The 15,994-nt window shown below is 33.3% G+C and overlaps 1 protein-coding gene across 1 annotated transcript in view; it reads left to right on the forward strand.

The window, feature by feature from the left end:
- The window catches only part of Fat4 (FAT atypical cadherin 4), a 165,916-nt gene that overhangs the window by 100,752 nt on the left and 49,170 nt on the right, over nucleotides 1-15,994 (forward strand). Inside the window, exon 7 of the mRNA XM_010618846.2 lies at nucleotides 11,333-11,513. Within this exon, the coding sequence (XP_010617148.1) occupies nucleotides 11,333-11,513 (181 nt within the window). The remainder of the gene's footprint in view (nucleotides 1-11,332; nucleotides 11,514-15,994) is intronic.

The following is a 15,994-nucleotide window of genomic DNA, read 5'->3' on the forward strand; positions in this document are numbered from 1 at the left end:
ATTTCCACATTGAATTGTTGAAAATAAGCTTAATTTAGACATTGTTCAAGTTAAATCACTAAGGAGACCATATAAAAAGTTATTAGGCTTAATAGGTAGAAGCTGATTATGTGCAATATTATATTAATTATCACTGACAGTTGCTATTTTCCATTTATGAAAATCAAACAGTATCTTGTAAGTTTTGACTACAGACAATGAGACAATTATGCTTCTATGGGTTTCATTAATATATAACTATCATCTAAGTGCTGATTTATTAGAATGCATTTATGAAACGCTTGCTTCCAGATATCCTTCTAGTTGCTGGAGAAACAGTGGTGAAAAGAAAAGGTATCTGGGCTTATAGAGCCTGAATTACAGGCCTGGAAGACAAAGAGACCACATATAATATATACACCAGAGTGACATGAAATGCAGTAAAGTTACATAATGTGGTCTGAGTGGATAGATAGTAGAGCATCGAAAGTGTTAATTCTGTGGATTCAGTTAGGAAAATGAAAGGTGAAGATCTGGTAAGTAGTATTGTCTTTATGGAAAACCTCCTGAAGTAGAGATTAAGTTTGTTTTATCTAAGAACCAGCAAGAGGGCCCAGGTGCCTGGAGTGGAAGAGAGGTAGACTCTTGGAGAGTGGCCAGTGGTAGCTGGGTCGCACTGCCCTCTTATTCAGAGGCTTTAACTTCAGCAAGTGGAGCCTTGTTAGGATTCACAGGGAAGTGACTGGAGATTTTGAAATGAACAGAATTTGTGAAGAGCTGGGGATTGGGGATTTAGCTCAGTGGATCTGCACCTGTCTCCTAAGTACAAGGTCCTGAGTTCGATCCCCAGTCCAAAAAAAAAAAAAAAAAAAAAAAAAAAATAAAAAAGAATTTGTGAAAATGAGGCTCCACCAGGGTTGGAAAAGAAAAGAAATAGAGATGATGGAAGATAAGAGGCTGTTGTGCCTGTCCTTGGGAGAGATGATAGTGTTTGTGTTTAGCTGTATAGAAGAATCTCACTCCCCTCTTAACTATCTTAGGTTCACTCACAGGAGCCCTGTAATTTAGATAACAAAGGATAGATTAAGAAGACAGAAACAACAATTTATTTAATATGTTTTATGTGACATGCTAGGCTTCATAAAAACATAAAGACCTGAAGCACCAGTTAAGCCTGAGCAGGTTTATTCTAGGCATGGTGAAGAGGGAATATCATGCGGAAAATGATTTGAGCCCATGGAATTTCTCAAGAAAGCAGCCAGGCTTATTTTTAGACTTCTCTCAGTGGCCCTATGGCTTCAGAGATAATGATGCCCTTTCCTTGGAGAACAAGGAGGGTACCTCTCACATGGCAGTTGTGGTCATATGACCTGAATCGGGGTGAAAGGGAAAAGCAGATTACTTGCTGCCATTTCCCAAATCTTTTTGAATGAAAATATGTAATACGCTAAGATTATATTTTGGGGTGATATGTTTGGAACACAGTTAAAAATGTTAAGTAGTGATCTGTTTTATCCACTGTAAAGGTGGAACCAGTTGGTCTGGAGGATGGAATTGGAAGTATATGAGGTTAAGAAATGAGACAAGTCAAGAGAAAGTGCTAGGTTATGGACTTAGCAGTTTGGAGAGGAGGAGAATGAAAATTTTAGGGTATGTAATCAAGAATTATCTTTTGAACATATTAAGTTTGAGATATAATGAGATATTCAATAGAGTCATCACATAGAAAGATATAAATGTTTGGTTTTCAAGGAAGACATTCAAGTAGAGGTAGAACATTTATAAACATTTGGATGATTTTTTTTTAGTTTATTGGTACATTTTAGGTATACAGTACAGTTACATTCATCATTGGGATCTTGTACCTTTAAAGGAGAGGTCTTGGTTCTCATTTTTTCCTTTGTCTCTGCCCTCCCTTCACCCCTCCTCCCCATTTGCAAGCACTTTATTTCCGTTTTTCCATTTTCTCATATTTTTTTCTTTTCCCTTATTCCCTTTCCCCTACCCTTCCCACTTTTCCTACATCTTTAGCCCTTGCTAATGGATGATACTGTTCTGTGTACACTGAGTACTTGTAACTATCAGAATTTACATTACATTATCTCTTTTAATCCCACAACAGCCCAGTGATTTACCACACTGCTTTTCCACATTCATGGGTTTAAGAAATGGAAAAACAACAAACCCAAGCTGAGAATTAAAAGTTAAGTCACTTGATGTAGGTCTTATGTAACTATTAATCAGTGAAACTGTGATTCAAGGTCACCAGGGGATGATTCCTTAGTCATTACTCACTGTTTACCACAACCACCTTGTCTGCCACATTTCTTGTGTTCATCATGTTTAAATGAGTTTCTACATTTTAGATTCTTTACACGGAGAATACTGAATTATTTTTTGTTTTTGCTCTTTGTTTTTTGAAGTAAAACATTTATTGATATATTTTAGATATACATAATGAACATTGATTTAAGAAGTGAAAAGGTCTTATGGTTCTGTCATTAAGATAGTTTTAAAAGTAAGAATATTCATAAATTAGAAATCACAGACCTACTCATCATCAAGTCATCAAATCAGGGTTTATGTATTAAAGTGTTTTATAAAGTACAAAGCAAGTGTTAGCCATTATGCTAAGATTATACAGTACGAATGGTATATACATGAATGCATAGACAATGCAGTCATTTGGATAATATGTGTGTTTGCATTTAGCATGGGGTGGGGGAGTCATTATTGTAAAACACCACATTATCTTTTGTCAATTCATGGTCTGATATACTGCACTACAATGATATGGATATAGTCTGGCCATAGCTTTGGCCAGAAATTTAGTTATGAAGTGCCTGTGTGTCAGCATAATTAATAGGTCTGTGGGGAAAAGTTCAGTTATTAGCATTTCTAATTAAGGACATTTATCATCCAACTGAAAGAGAGAATAAACTGCATTCTTATGCAGGGACTGGAAATTACTTCTTAATGGAGGGGAAACATGGTGCTTTTACAAAAGTTAATGCTAATAGCTAAAAGGACTAATCACCATGCTTTATTTTCTCAGTGAGGGTATGATGACATTTGGAATTAATACTGTGGGTTACACTGTTTAGCTGAAGGGGGTCATTCCATTACAATTGACTCTATAATCAGAGGTTAGATTTGTGCTATATCACATTTTCTATCTGAAGAGTTGTCTTTTAAATGTTTCAGAAAGACTGAATTTTGTTGACAGAAATTTTTTAAAGCTTGTCTTGTCTATGATGATAAAGAATTTTAATAATGCAAATTGCTTAAAAGCCTTTCATAAGATACTAATAATTCCAAATATCAAATTGTGCTAAAGTTATCTTCACTTAATTGTATTTACTTTATTGATATATATGAGACTGAGGTAACTTTGATCATTTCCACTGGAGTTTTTGTCGAAGATGGAAATTTTGGTTTTCAAGGTGAAGAATTAGGTATCATTTTAATTCTTATTTCTATGAAGCTTATATCATGTCTATAAATGACATATATATTATTATGAATCATTTACTTAACTCTCTTAGAGTCAAGGACTGGGTACTAATAAAAAAAAATCTCTGCACAAAATTTTATTTTTATAAGTTTAAAAATACAACAGATGGTTTAACTTCCAAAATTTTATTGAATAAAAGCTCAGAGCTGCAATTGCCATTATGTTCTATATGATTAAAATTTAATAAAATAATATCAATCTCTTTTCATTCACTTTACATAATCTATTAATCTGAGAACACAAAGGAAATATATCTTTGAAATGGCACTAAACTATTTCTAATGTTAAAAATACTTATATAATCTAAAGGATAAATTTATGTATAATAGAAAATAACTTGATTTTATTATGAGGAATTTTCTTTCTTTTTTAAAAGTCCTCTAATTTTATGTTATCAAATCTTAATTATTTTGAGGCCTAAGTTCATAAATCTATTATTTGATATTTTCACTAAAAAGGTGGGTGTCATGCTGAGTTTAGAATTTGGTGGTAGCAGGTATTTTCTAGGTTTTAATATCTGTTGATTTTTTTTATTATCCTCTAAATAGTAAATTCTACATAATCCACCTTTGGAGGGATAACATATTTGGTTAATATTGATATGAGAGATATAACTCCTAACCTTGTAGATGTTAGATGTGCTTGAGTTCATGTCCCCCCGAAACTGAAGAATGAATTCCAAGGAACAATGGACATTAAGAGTATGAAAGATTTATTGAGAGAGGGCGCCTGAGAGATGGGAGAGGTCCAAGGGTCTTTGTTAGGAGTAATGTCACAATGTAGGTACAGTGTGGGTCAAAGTGCCATCAACCTATAGGATTATGTTAGCTGCTTGGCTAACATTGATCCAGTAAGGAAGCTGGTCATGTAACAAGGGTACATGGAAAGAACAAAGATATTACTAGGAGGGAATAGGTCTGGATGCTCTGGCCACCCACCTGGGTGATTAATGCCTATCTGGACTTAATGGACCAAGTGGTGCTAATTAGAGTATAATCTAAAATTATTGTTTACCACTTAGGGAGGCCTGGTGGCCTGACCATTGCATCTTTATCTTGGGTTTGGCCTTCTTCAGATTCACCTCCAGCCACAATTCTCTCTTTACTTTTCACTGACTTCCTTGTGAGCCCAGTCCCTCTCTGACTGCATTTCTAACTTAGCTGCCTATATTTTATTTTAATATTTTACAATATTCCTGAAAAATATACATTTATATAAAATTTATCAATCTATTTTTATATGCATGATTCAGTGACTTGTTACATTCACATTGTTGTATAACATGTAAGTAGCATTAATAAATGCTTTTTTTTACTTGCTTCACTAGTATACAATCTGTATTAAAGAAAACAGATTTTTAAAAAATAAAGTATACTTGAGGTATAATAAAAATCAAGTGATACTTAAGTATGTGTTATCTAATGTATACTAATGTATTTCTAGGATGAATAATTAGCAAAATGTTACTTTAAAATATTTAAAAATGCAAAGCCATTTGTCATATTCAAAATAGGTTGCATACCTATTTGCTTTATGTATTTTACAAGTCCAAATTTAAATATATCCACATTATCTTCAATGTTAACATAGAGTGGCTGAATTTGAACACATTCTCTGTGCATGCTTTTTTCCCCTGTGAGAAAAATCAACTTACATCAACTTACATCAAACACTCGGACAGGCAATTCAAGCACCAAATGATTAATTTCAAGAACAAAACCAGCTGTTTTTCAAAGCTACAAATTAGAGTCAAGCAAAATTTCTATTTTGCTAAATCATTTTTCATGCTTTGAAAAATATTTTTTTTCATTTAAAAAATTTAAATTTGTAATTATTATGCTGGAAACATGAGATGTAAAATCAATCATTATGAATTGTTTTCTATTTTCTTCTTTTGCCCAAAAGTCTCCTGTTAATTCTCCTATGCTTATTTTTCAATAGAGATATTGGTATTATTCTGTCTAGTCTGAACTTCTTCATCAAGTACACACACACACACACACACACACACACACACACACAGCAGTAGCTTCATTATTCAGGAAAGAAAGATTCCAAAACCCCCTGAATACCTAAATCCATACGTATTATTTCAATAACCTACATACACTGTTTTTTCTTTCTTTCTTTCTTTTTTTTTTTTTTTTTTTTTTTTTGGTACCCGTAATCGAACTCAGGTCCTTGTGCTTGTAAGGCAGGTGGCGGAACCACTGAGCTAAATCCCTGGCCCATACACTGTTTTTTCTACACTGACATACACACCTATAATAAGGTTTATTTTATATATTAGAGGTCATAAACAGTAATAAAAATATAATGATAACATACAATAATAAAATTATTTATATTCTATTTCTGGAAGTTTTCTATTAACATTTTCAGACTATGTTGACTGTGAGTAACTAAGACTGCAGTTTGTGTGTGGGGGGGGGCGTTCCTGCCACCAGATGTGCATTTAATTCTACTAAAAAAGTATTGATGCTTTCATTTTAACTAGAGAATAATGCTTCATTCTTCATATTTGAACTTGGAACATGTTATTTCTTGAAAATTCTTTTTTGTAAGGGATAGCATAAAAATGTAATCTGCACAAAATTTAAACTTTAATGGTTATTTAGTCTCATTTATTCTGCCTATTATATGTTATGTATTTTCTGATGGAACAGTGTGCCTGAGACTTTTTCCTTTGCAGTCTCAATTTTAACTTCCTCAAACCTTAATTTGATAAATTTTAGCTTATTAAGCCACCAGCAAGTCAGTACTATTTAATCATTTCCCAAATGCAAGAGTATAAAAGGTAACTCAGACAGTGCCTAAAATTACTTGTGGTATCTAAAATGTCTCTCAGTGTATGTGTATGTGTGTGAACATACATGTCTTGTTTTTAGATAATATTGTAAAATGTCATTCAAAGTATTGTGCTTTCACTATGTCTAAAAATATAAGAAGGTTCTTGTAAACTTAGCCACATTTCTTGTGTATGTATATATGTATGTGTATTTATGGTCTGTGTATACATAATACATACAGTTTTGCAATGTACAATTCCTTCTATTTTTGACTGCTAATGTAATTAGACTTTTGATTATATTGTACAAGGTGTGATAAAAATGTTGTGAATTTTGAAATTTAAAAATATTATAGCAGAAGGCGCATTGCCATTAATCTTCAAGGTGCTCCCTTTGCTTCAAACACACTCTCCCATCCATCTTGCCACTTTCTGAAATAGTTCTCAAAGTATTTCTCCTGAATGTATTTAGTTGCACTCTTGTGGCTGCCTCAGTGTCCTAAATGATTTCAAAGCATTTTACCTTTCACGGTCACTGGAGAAGAAGCAGAAGTTGCATGGTACCAATCCCGTGAATAAGATGGATGAGGATACACTATAAAGCTTTTGTTTGACAGAAATTGCCTTAAATATTTTGAAGTGATTCAGGATATCCACGCAGTCACAAAAAGACACTCATGAAAGAGGAATTCCAGAACTGCTTCAGAAATTGCCAAAAATGGAGAAATATCATTTTTAAGACAGCAGGAAGGCAGGGATTACAGATCAAAGTCATAGTAAACACTGTGTAATACTTTCAGCTTTTCTTTTTCTTTACTGAGTGTTGAACACAGGCCCTCAAACATGCTAGGAAGAACTCCACCACTGAGCTGCATCTCCTGCTCTGTGCAGCACTTTAGATGGGAAATACCCATAAAAACGGAGGGAAACAGGAATATAAGAATTCTAGCTGATTCTTCACAACTTAAAAGGAAGAGTTAACAAAAGCAAACAAATACAGAAAAACAACCACAAAAACATTAATTTGTTTTGCAATTAATACATGAGAGGAAATTCCATGATCTCAAGGTGGCCAAGAATTGAGGAACTGTGTGCATCATCTGGCAAAAAAAGTTGAAATATGGCTTACTTGAGACCAGGAAACATTCCCACTTTTCTCCTTTGATTTTATCTGTTTGTAGCTGAGAAGTAGTGACTTCTGAACTGGTACTTCCTGTGCACAAACAAAATCTTGGAGTGGGCCAGAAGTGTAGTAAGACCCTTTCCCAAGAGTAAAAAATTAAGAATTTAGGAGACAGAATTTGGGGTTAGTTATGTCCCATTAAAAGATTGAAAATTTAGAACAATATTTCTGTAAGATTTTTCTTTTAAAATTCAAATATTTATAATAACAAGTCTTATGTACACATCTCTTGGAGCAACACAGTGGAAGAAATTGTGCCTTGAGGCTGTGGATTTAGCTCAGTGGTTCCACCACTTGCCTCGAAAGAGCAAGGTCCCGAGTTTGATCCCAGGTACCTAAAACAAAACAAAACAAAACAAAAAAGAAACAGTGCCTCACCTTCTATCTATTCTTAAGGCAGGAAGGAAAAAAAGAAACCATAAGAAGAGAAGGTCAAATGATTATAAATTGGGCTGAGACAGATAATAATGGGAGAAAGGGAGGCTCTAGAAAAAGATTTAGCCTGAGAAAGGACCACATGAATATAAGATCACCTACAGGACCACTTCTCAAGCCAGGATTATCTGTTGTCATTATTATCTTTAAAAATTGTCTGGAAAAGTGAGATGATCTTTGGTACAGACCTTTGAGACTGAATTTGCTGAATGTTTTCCTCTGTAAATGATTTTTTTTTTCCTGTTTACTTACTAACTCAGAAAATGTGTCAGCAGCAATACGCAGTTTGTGAAGAAATCACATGGTCCTGACCCAATGATTTAGTCATCATTTTTGTGTGGTTTTCCACTTGGGTGTCACCAGACACTTTAGAACACCAAAGATAAACCTTTGCTTGCCTGTCTCTGGGCCATTTCTTAACAAGTTTCAGTACTGTAAACTAGAGAACAATGTGCATATCAGAAGTACTCAGATCTTCCTTAAAAATCTCACTGTAAATTTTAAAGTTTTGCATTTGAAAATTTCCAATTCAAATTGTTGTTGACAAAGATCTAAATTCTTTTGAGAAATAAATGTCTTTTATTTAAACTATAAAAGAATCATTAAGATAAATTGTGGTTTAAAATGTTCTCAATAATATTATCATAGGATAAAGTGAAAGCTTTATGAAGGGAAAAATCCTGAAAGCTAAAGACATAAATCTGTAAAATTAACATGACCTATGTCAGTCTCCTATTTTCATTTCTAAAATGACTATAGGAGCAATAATGAGCAATACAGAACACATTTTAACCATGTGCTTCTTTTTATTCTATTCCTAGTACATTTCCCTCACTACTTCTTTTGAGATGGATTCTGTTCTTACTTTTCTTATTCCATTTTACACATGGAGACTGAGATTTAATGAGTAGATATCAATAAAACATTAAGACATCCTTCACTTTTCTGTACCCTCTGCCTCTGTGACCTTGATTTACTTATCCTCTCTCACTTACTCATATATACACTGTCCTTATGATACCCTTTTTTGACCACACAAATGCATAGATATAGTCTAGCTAAATTTATTTATATATTTTAATGCAACCAGTAGGAGAACCACTAGCATAATTTACATCATTAACATTCATTTCATTAAACCATATGCAAGAGATTTATGCCAAATATTGGTGTCAACACTACATTTTTTTTTTTTTTTTTTAGTTTTAGCATGTCATTTGTAAGAAAGTTTAAATCTGCTGAGAGCAGCTTAAACTGGAAAACATCTAGAGTTCCTCTCAGTCGTGTCTTTCCTCCACATCATGGCTGGGTTTTTTCTCTTATCTCAATGACAGCATTGCCCAGAGTCCCAGAGCATCCCACCAGGCAGCCTTTCCAAGTAAAACACCTACGGCTTTTCAGTGGGAAGTACTCCAGTGTTACCTCACACATATCAGATCTTGGCTCCATTCCTCATTAGCTCTATGGCTTCACAAAAGTTAGCAACCTCCAGTTTAGCACACTTCACTTTATTCATATATAAAATATGAATGACAGAAGTAATAATCTAAAAGGATTAGATAAAATCATCTACACAGATTTAAACACATGTATATATAGTTGCCTAAGGATTTAATAAGCTGCTTTTAGAAATATTACTATGTTGTATGACATTTTAAAAAGCCTTATTTTGATATATTTTTCCAACATATAATAATTATATATATGAATAAATGTATATTTGGAATAATTGTGTAGTATGTGTGAAATATTTATAGTATAATCTTACCATCATTTACCCTGAAAAATGATTAAAAGGTGATTATTTAATTTTTAAAAATCCTTTAGTGAATTACAGATATAATTAATGAAATAAGGGCTTTCTTTGATGTAGTGTAAAAAATCAAACACTAATAGTTAAAATTTCAGTAGAAATTTTAAAATGTTGTATGTTAATGTGAAAGAACTGCTTAATATAAACTATTTAATAGGTATATAATTAGTAGCATACAGCCTGAATTTAATTGGATAACTGTCTAGGAGGTATCATGAAGTCTTATATTCCTTAGTGTCTTCTTCATGTAGTCACTCACATTTATTTATCTGACATGAAATTTTCACTTCCTGTGTTGAACATAAAAATGACAGATCACCTAAGCCATTTTTTTCTGTATTTTTCTAGTCTGTACATTTTGCTTCCTATATATCTAAACATAAAAAGTGATTGGTACTATGCCATCAGTCATTACATTCTATGATCATGAAAAAGTTTAAAAAGTGTAAAAAGTATCAGCAAATCATACGATTATTAGAAAAACTAATAGAAGTTTGTGGATTTCAATACACAACTTTGTAATAATAAAGTTGTTCCATAAATGTTTTACAGATTTAGAGAATACTGAGTGACAAATATAAGTAGCATTTAAACTTTTTGGAAGAGGAAATTACTTTGGGAAAATTAATATATTAAAGAGAAAAAGAAAATATCTGTGTCTTTATTTTACTTTAGATAAATGAAGTTGAATGAACCTCCACTGTTTTTATTTAGAAGAGTTAAAGTCTGAAAAAAGATGTTTTGAAAACACAACAAAGGAGATGATTTTCCTTTCAGTTATGAGGACAACCCACAGAATTCTAACCAAAGATGACATCTGTCCTTCACCACAAAATGAATTGTGTAATAGACATAGTGCATTCCAACTTTTGTTAAATGTAGGGTTCTAACTAAATATTGATAACAGAGCTAAAGCAAAAATCAAAAGAAATTATTTCACATTACATTAAATAGATACAACTAAAATGATTTTGTCAGCTCATTAGTATAAAGTTAGCAGAAACTCATAGTTTTGAGATAACTTTTAAATATTTTATGAAAAAGTACTGATTGTTATGGACAAGTGGAGATATATATATATATATATATATATCTCCATCTATCTATCTAGATAGATAGATAGATAGATAGATAGATAGATAGATAGATAGATATCAGAGACTCTGTTGGAATTTTGGATACTAACAGTGATAGTCTCAAATAGAAATATTAGTTTTAATACTGCCTGGTTAGTTGGCCAACTATTCCATGCTGTGGGTTGCTCCAAATCTGGTTTGCACTATTTTAATGTAATTTCAGATAAATTACCAGTAGTGTCTCTTTTGTGGTATTTAAATGATATTGTTGTGCTCTACATTGTCAAATCAGCACCTTTAAAATAAAATAAGAACATGGCATATGCTTGTGTAGAATCAGTAGGAAAGAATTCAAATTCTAAGTCATCAATGAAAGTATTTTTCTTAGTACAAAATAAAAAAAAAAAACGCTGTTTCTTGTTGTGTGTGTTGAGAAATTGTGTTTTGATGTTTTCTAAATTATCCCCTGTAATTCTATCTATGGATAACTAATTTTTTTTTTTTGTAAATTTTAAGCATTAACTTGATTTTCTTTTCTCTCTAGGATCCCCTGCTTTGACTGGAACAGGAACAGTCAGTGTCATAGTAGATGATGTCAATGACAATATCCCCACCTTTTCCAGTAAAATGTATTTCACAACAGTTCCTGAAGATGCACCAACTGGAACAGATGTCTTATTAGTAAATGCCTCCGATGCTGATGCTTCGACCAATGCAGTTATAAGGTCAGTACATTTAACTATGCAAATATTGGTTATTTTCTCCTTTAACATTAGTCTTTGAACTAAATAAATGTGATGTACAGAAATTCCATATTAACAAAGTACTGTTCCTGTTAACTATTCCTCACTTGATTAAAACTTTAACAATTTGGCTTATTCTAAATTTTTGTTTATTAGTTTTATTTACATTTCTGTCTCTTGCAATTGTGTAGTGCAGGTAAACAGTAGGTGGTCCTGCTTAATGCGGTTAGGTGGTGTTGCTCAGTACTATTTACCAGCTGTCTGGATGGGGCTGGAGATCCAATATGGTGTTACGTGTCTGGTGCTTTGGCAGAGATGTGGCCTGGTCTCCTCCTTTCTCATGTAGTCTCAGGATTTCATTATACAGTTCTTTAACAGAGTAGTGGAGTTTTTACATGGTGTCTATGGGCTCCAAGAACCTGTGCTGAAAGCTGCTCATTGTCTTAAATGTCAGAAGCAGAAGTAGCACAACATCAACTCCACAATGCTCTGTTGATCAAACCAGCCATGTTTAGCCCAGATTCACTGGGAGGAGAAGTGCATACCACCTCTGACGAGAGGAACATCAAAGAATTTGGGCCATTTTTAACCCTTCAATTACCTCACTAAGGGTAGTCACTGAAGTTTATTTGTGCAAAAATTTATTTTTCTTTTCTTAAATCTTCTTAATATGAAAGAGGAAATATGGAATCTTGTTCTGACAACGTAAAAGCAGTTGGGTCAATTTAGTTTACCCTCTTCTTCAAGGCTCATTCTAAACTGAAAAGAGAAGTTTTCCAACTTTCCTAGAGAAAGCCCCAAGACAAGTAGTTTTGTATAGCACGCACCCCTCCACAGTCTGATATCATTTAAATTAGAGTTGGTGAGCTGGCAATACAAGTAATGGGTCAGAAGATAAAAGTTGGGCAGGACAGGGGAATTATTAGTAAAACCCAGGAGATATATCTATCTATCTATCTATCTATCTATCTATATATATATATATATATATATATGTAAAATAATGATTTGACTAATGACTTACTTTGTCAGTTTAACAAAATCATCTTGGGAAACTGAGGATATACCAAAGGCATTTTAAAAAATTCAACAAACCTTTATTGTGCTGCTGATATAAGTCTCAAACAGGACAACATCCTATTTTCTTTGAGCCTCTATGATTTTTAGGTAGAAAATGACATATGCATAAATAAGATATTTCCTATAGTGATGGCAGCCTTTTAGACTATTAGATTTTATTTTTGTAGAAGGAGTCTTAGTCTATTTGTGCTGCCATACTAAAATACTAAGACTAGGTGATTTATAAAGACTAAAATTTTATTGCTCACATTTATGGAGGCTATCATGTTGCTGAAAAGCTTAGTTTCTAGAGAGAATGACTTCCAGGGTAACACCTTGGTGATACATCCTTAAGAGGAAATGAAGACAGTGTCCACACTTGGTGGAGGAGCCCTTGAATAAAGGACCTTATATCATCCGTGAAAACTCTATCTTTATGATGCAATCTCTTCCTAAAGACTCACCTCTTAATGCTATCATACTGTCCATTGAGTTTCAAAAATTAATGAGAATGGATTTGAAGGGAATCTTTCAGAACATAGCAGATGACTTCTATAAGAAGGCAACCTTTAAGTCAGATGTAACATTGGGATGGAAGCAAGCTTGATGTTATCATCTAAAAGATCAGTGCAGCAAAGCCAGAATGGGAAAATGGTCACAGAGATAGGAAAGGGCCAGGCTGTTTAAGGGCTCTTTGGTTATGTTAAGAGATGAGGGGTTTTTAATTTATGTTTAGGTAGGAAACTATATAAGTATTTTAAAGTGTAGGACTGACATAAATTTTCTGTATTTGGATTTGGAAGAGGCAGGACTCATCCATAAAGTTGAACTTGACAAAGAGATAAAAAGTAGGCCACTTAGGCACTAATTACTCTAGTAATTCAAACACGACATAGAGTGACCTTATATTTAGATAGAGAAAAGAAAATTGGGGGAATAGATTTAGAACCCAGATCATATATCAGAAATGGATCATCTAGTATTGATGTTTTGGCTTGTACATCTTGACAGAATGAAGTAGGTACATCTGGAGGACAAACAAGTTTGGGGTAAATAAGGTTGCACTTGTATATACTTTGTATATATAGGTGACTATTAGTCATTCATAACATATCATCTAGGAAGTTAGAGCTCAGCCTATGGACCTCAGGGTTGGAATCAGTGCTTGGACTTAGAACCTTGGGAGTCAACAGTAGATAGAAGACATTTAGAATGAAAGAACTGAATGTGGACACTGTTGAGAGCATATAGTAAAAGCAGGAAAGAGGAGCAAGAGCTGGTTATTGGAAATCTTTGGAGGAAACTCACCAAGGCAGTTAAAAAGGTGTGGCCCCAGATGGAGGAGGAAATTCAGAACACAGTGGATGCTTTTGTCCATTGAATATGCTATGGATGTTTGTAAAATGACAGAAAACAGAGCACACGCTTCTTTGCAGAAGACTAGGAGTTACTTCCAAGAGAAAAGTTGAATTCCTAATGACTTACAGAGACAAGTCATTGAGGATTAGGGATGTTTGAGTCAGAGCTTTGTGCCTCTTTGGGTCATTGCGCTAGCATCACCCTGAGAGTGGTGGGTACAGCTAAACTACTTGTTAGTGAATCTCAAAAGCCCAATAAATACCCCTTCCTTTACTTGTGTTACAGTAAGTGGTACAAATGATAAGATCCATAGGAGAAGATTTAGTACAGAGTCTTCCGTTTAGCCTTAACAGAGCCCTAGTAATCAAGCTATCTGCAACTGAATACTGATTCTGTTATTACTAATTGAAAAGTAGGGTGATATTAGCAAACATTTATAGACATCAATTTTTTTCATCAGTGAACTAGGTATAGTAATAGTGCCACGGACTTTATAGAGGAAAAATACAAAAAAAAAATGAACTATTTATAATAACATCTGCTTGCTCTATGTCATTACATCTTATTCTAATCCATGAAAAGCCCTTAGCCCCCTGTCTAACACCTGCTATTGCTGTGAGTGAGAAAATGACTTTGGAAGATGTCTATCCATTGAAGTGTGATAGTCTAATAATGTTTTATAATTCTTTATGCAGAGGAAACTTTCTAAAGATAATGTTTATATTCTTGGTGTGAAGCTGGATGTTTACAAAATCAATGTCATCGTCCTTTGTCCATTCATTTATTGCTAGAATAAATGCCATAGTGATATTCTGTTTTCTTCTAGTGCATACTGAAAATTTTTTGCAAAATTTTCTATCCTATGTTCGTGAAGGTAATAAATGTAATAAATGTAAAATTGGTCCAGAATATCTTGTTCATATTTTTAGAATGTTTTAGAAAATTTTAATGATAGAACTGGTGTGATTAGTTTGGATTGATGGTATATACTTTGGTTGGTAGCTGGGTGGTTGAATTTTAATTTTCCTGTAATTATTAGACAATTAACTTTATGCTTGCATTTTTTAGTGTATCTATAAAACCCATATGTGAAAATCTTTAACTTACAATATCATTTTTAATCATGTGAAAAATCACTATATAAACTTGTAAATAAGATTAAAATAAAATTTTAGAGTTCAAATTAAGACTCTACTTATAGCTGTATACATATGGATATGTATGAACTGTTCTTATTTTGGACTGATAGTCTTAAATGCATATTGATATAGGAGGAAGAGATGTAAATTCCAAAGCTATTAGATAACCAGAACATGAGTTTGTGTTCTCTAAAATCAAAGAATGAGTTCTAGGAACAACAGAGGTTAAGAGTAGGAAAAAAATTGTTGAAATAAAGAAAGCTTCTGTGTGAGACAGAATGCAGATCGGAAAGTGGGTTGCCCACCGACTTCAATTCTCAAAGATGTTTTATACATCAAATCCATGTGAGGCAGGTACAAAGTGGGATAAAAGTATAAGACCCAATTGAAAATTACAGGGTAGGCATGAGGTGGGGCAAAACTTGACCAAACAATAAGATTACAAGTACAGTCACCAGGTAATATTGAGTAAATGGGAATCAAATGGGAAAACAAGTCACATACAAGGAATCTCCCATTTAGAATATCAGTGACTGGTATTTATCTCTAGGGGAACACTGAATAGTGTCCCTTCCTTTTTATAATGCTAACCAGTGTATATGCCTTAATTGTTCTCTAAGTTGGCTTTTTGCTGTGTTGGCTCCTGGAGGTCTGACACCTTGAGAACTGGGAACTTGAGAGCTGGTGCTTTAAGAAAGGTCCTGTCTAACTGCCTAAAAGATATCTAATTAATGTATCTATCTACAATAATATGATGTAATTTTATAGCAGGTGTTAATCTATTATTGCTATTCATGTAATCAAGGAAAAAATGCACTCTATCTTCAGGCTAAAAGAACAATTTTATTAATTTTTATATCATCCACATAAGTTTTACTTTTTAAAACTATTTCCTTGACCACTGAT

The sequence above is a fragment of the Fukomys damarensis genome, unplaced genomic scaffold (assembly GCF_012274545.1).
Source record: "Fukomys damarensis isolate Sample0158 unplaced genomic scaffold, DMR_v1.0_HiC HiC_scaffold_38, whole genome shotgun sequence".
Taxonomy (NCBI): Eukaryota; Metazoa; Chordata; class Mammalia; order Rodentia; family Bathyergidae; genus Fukomys; species Fukomys damarensis.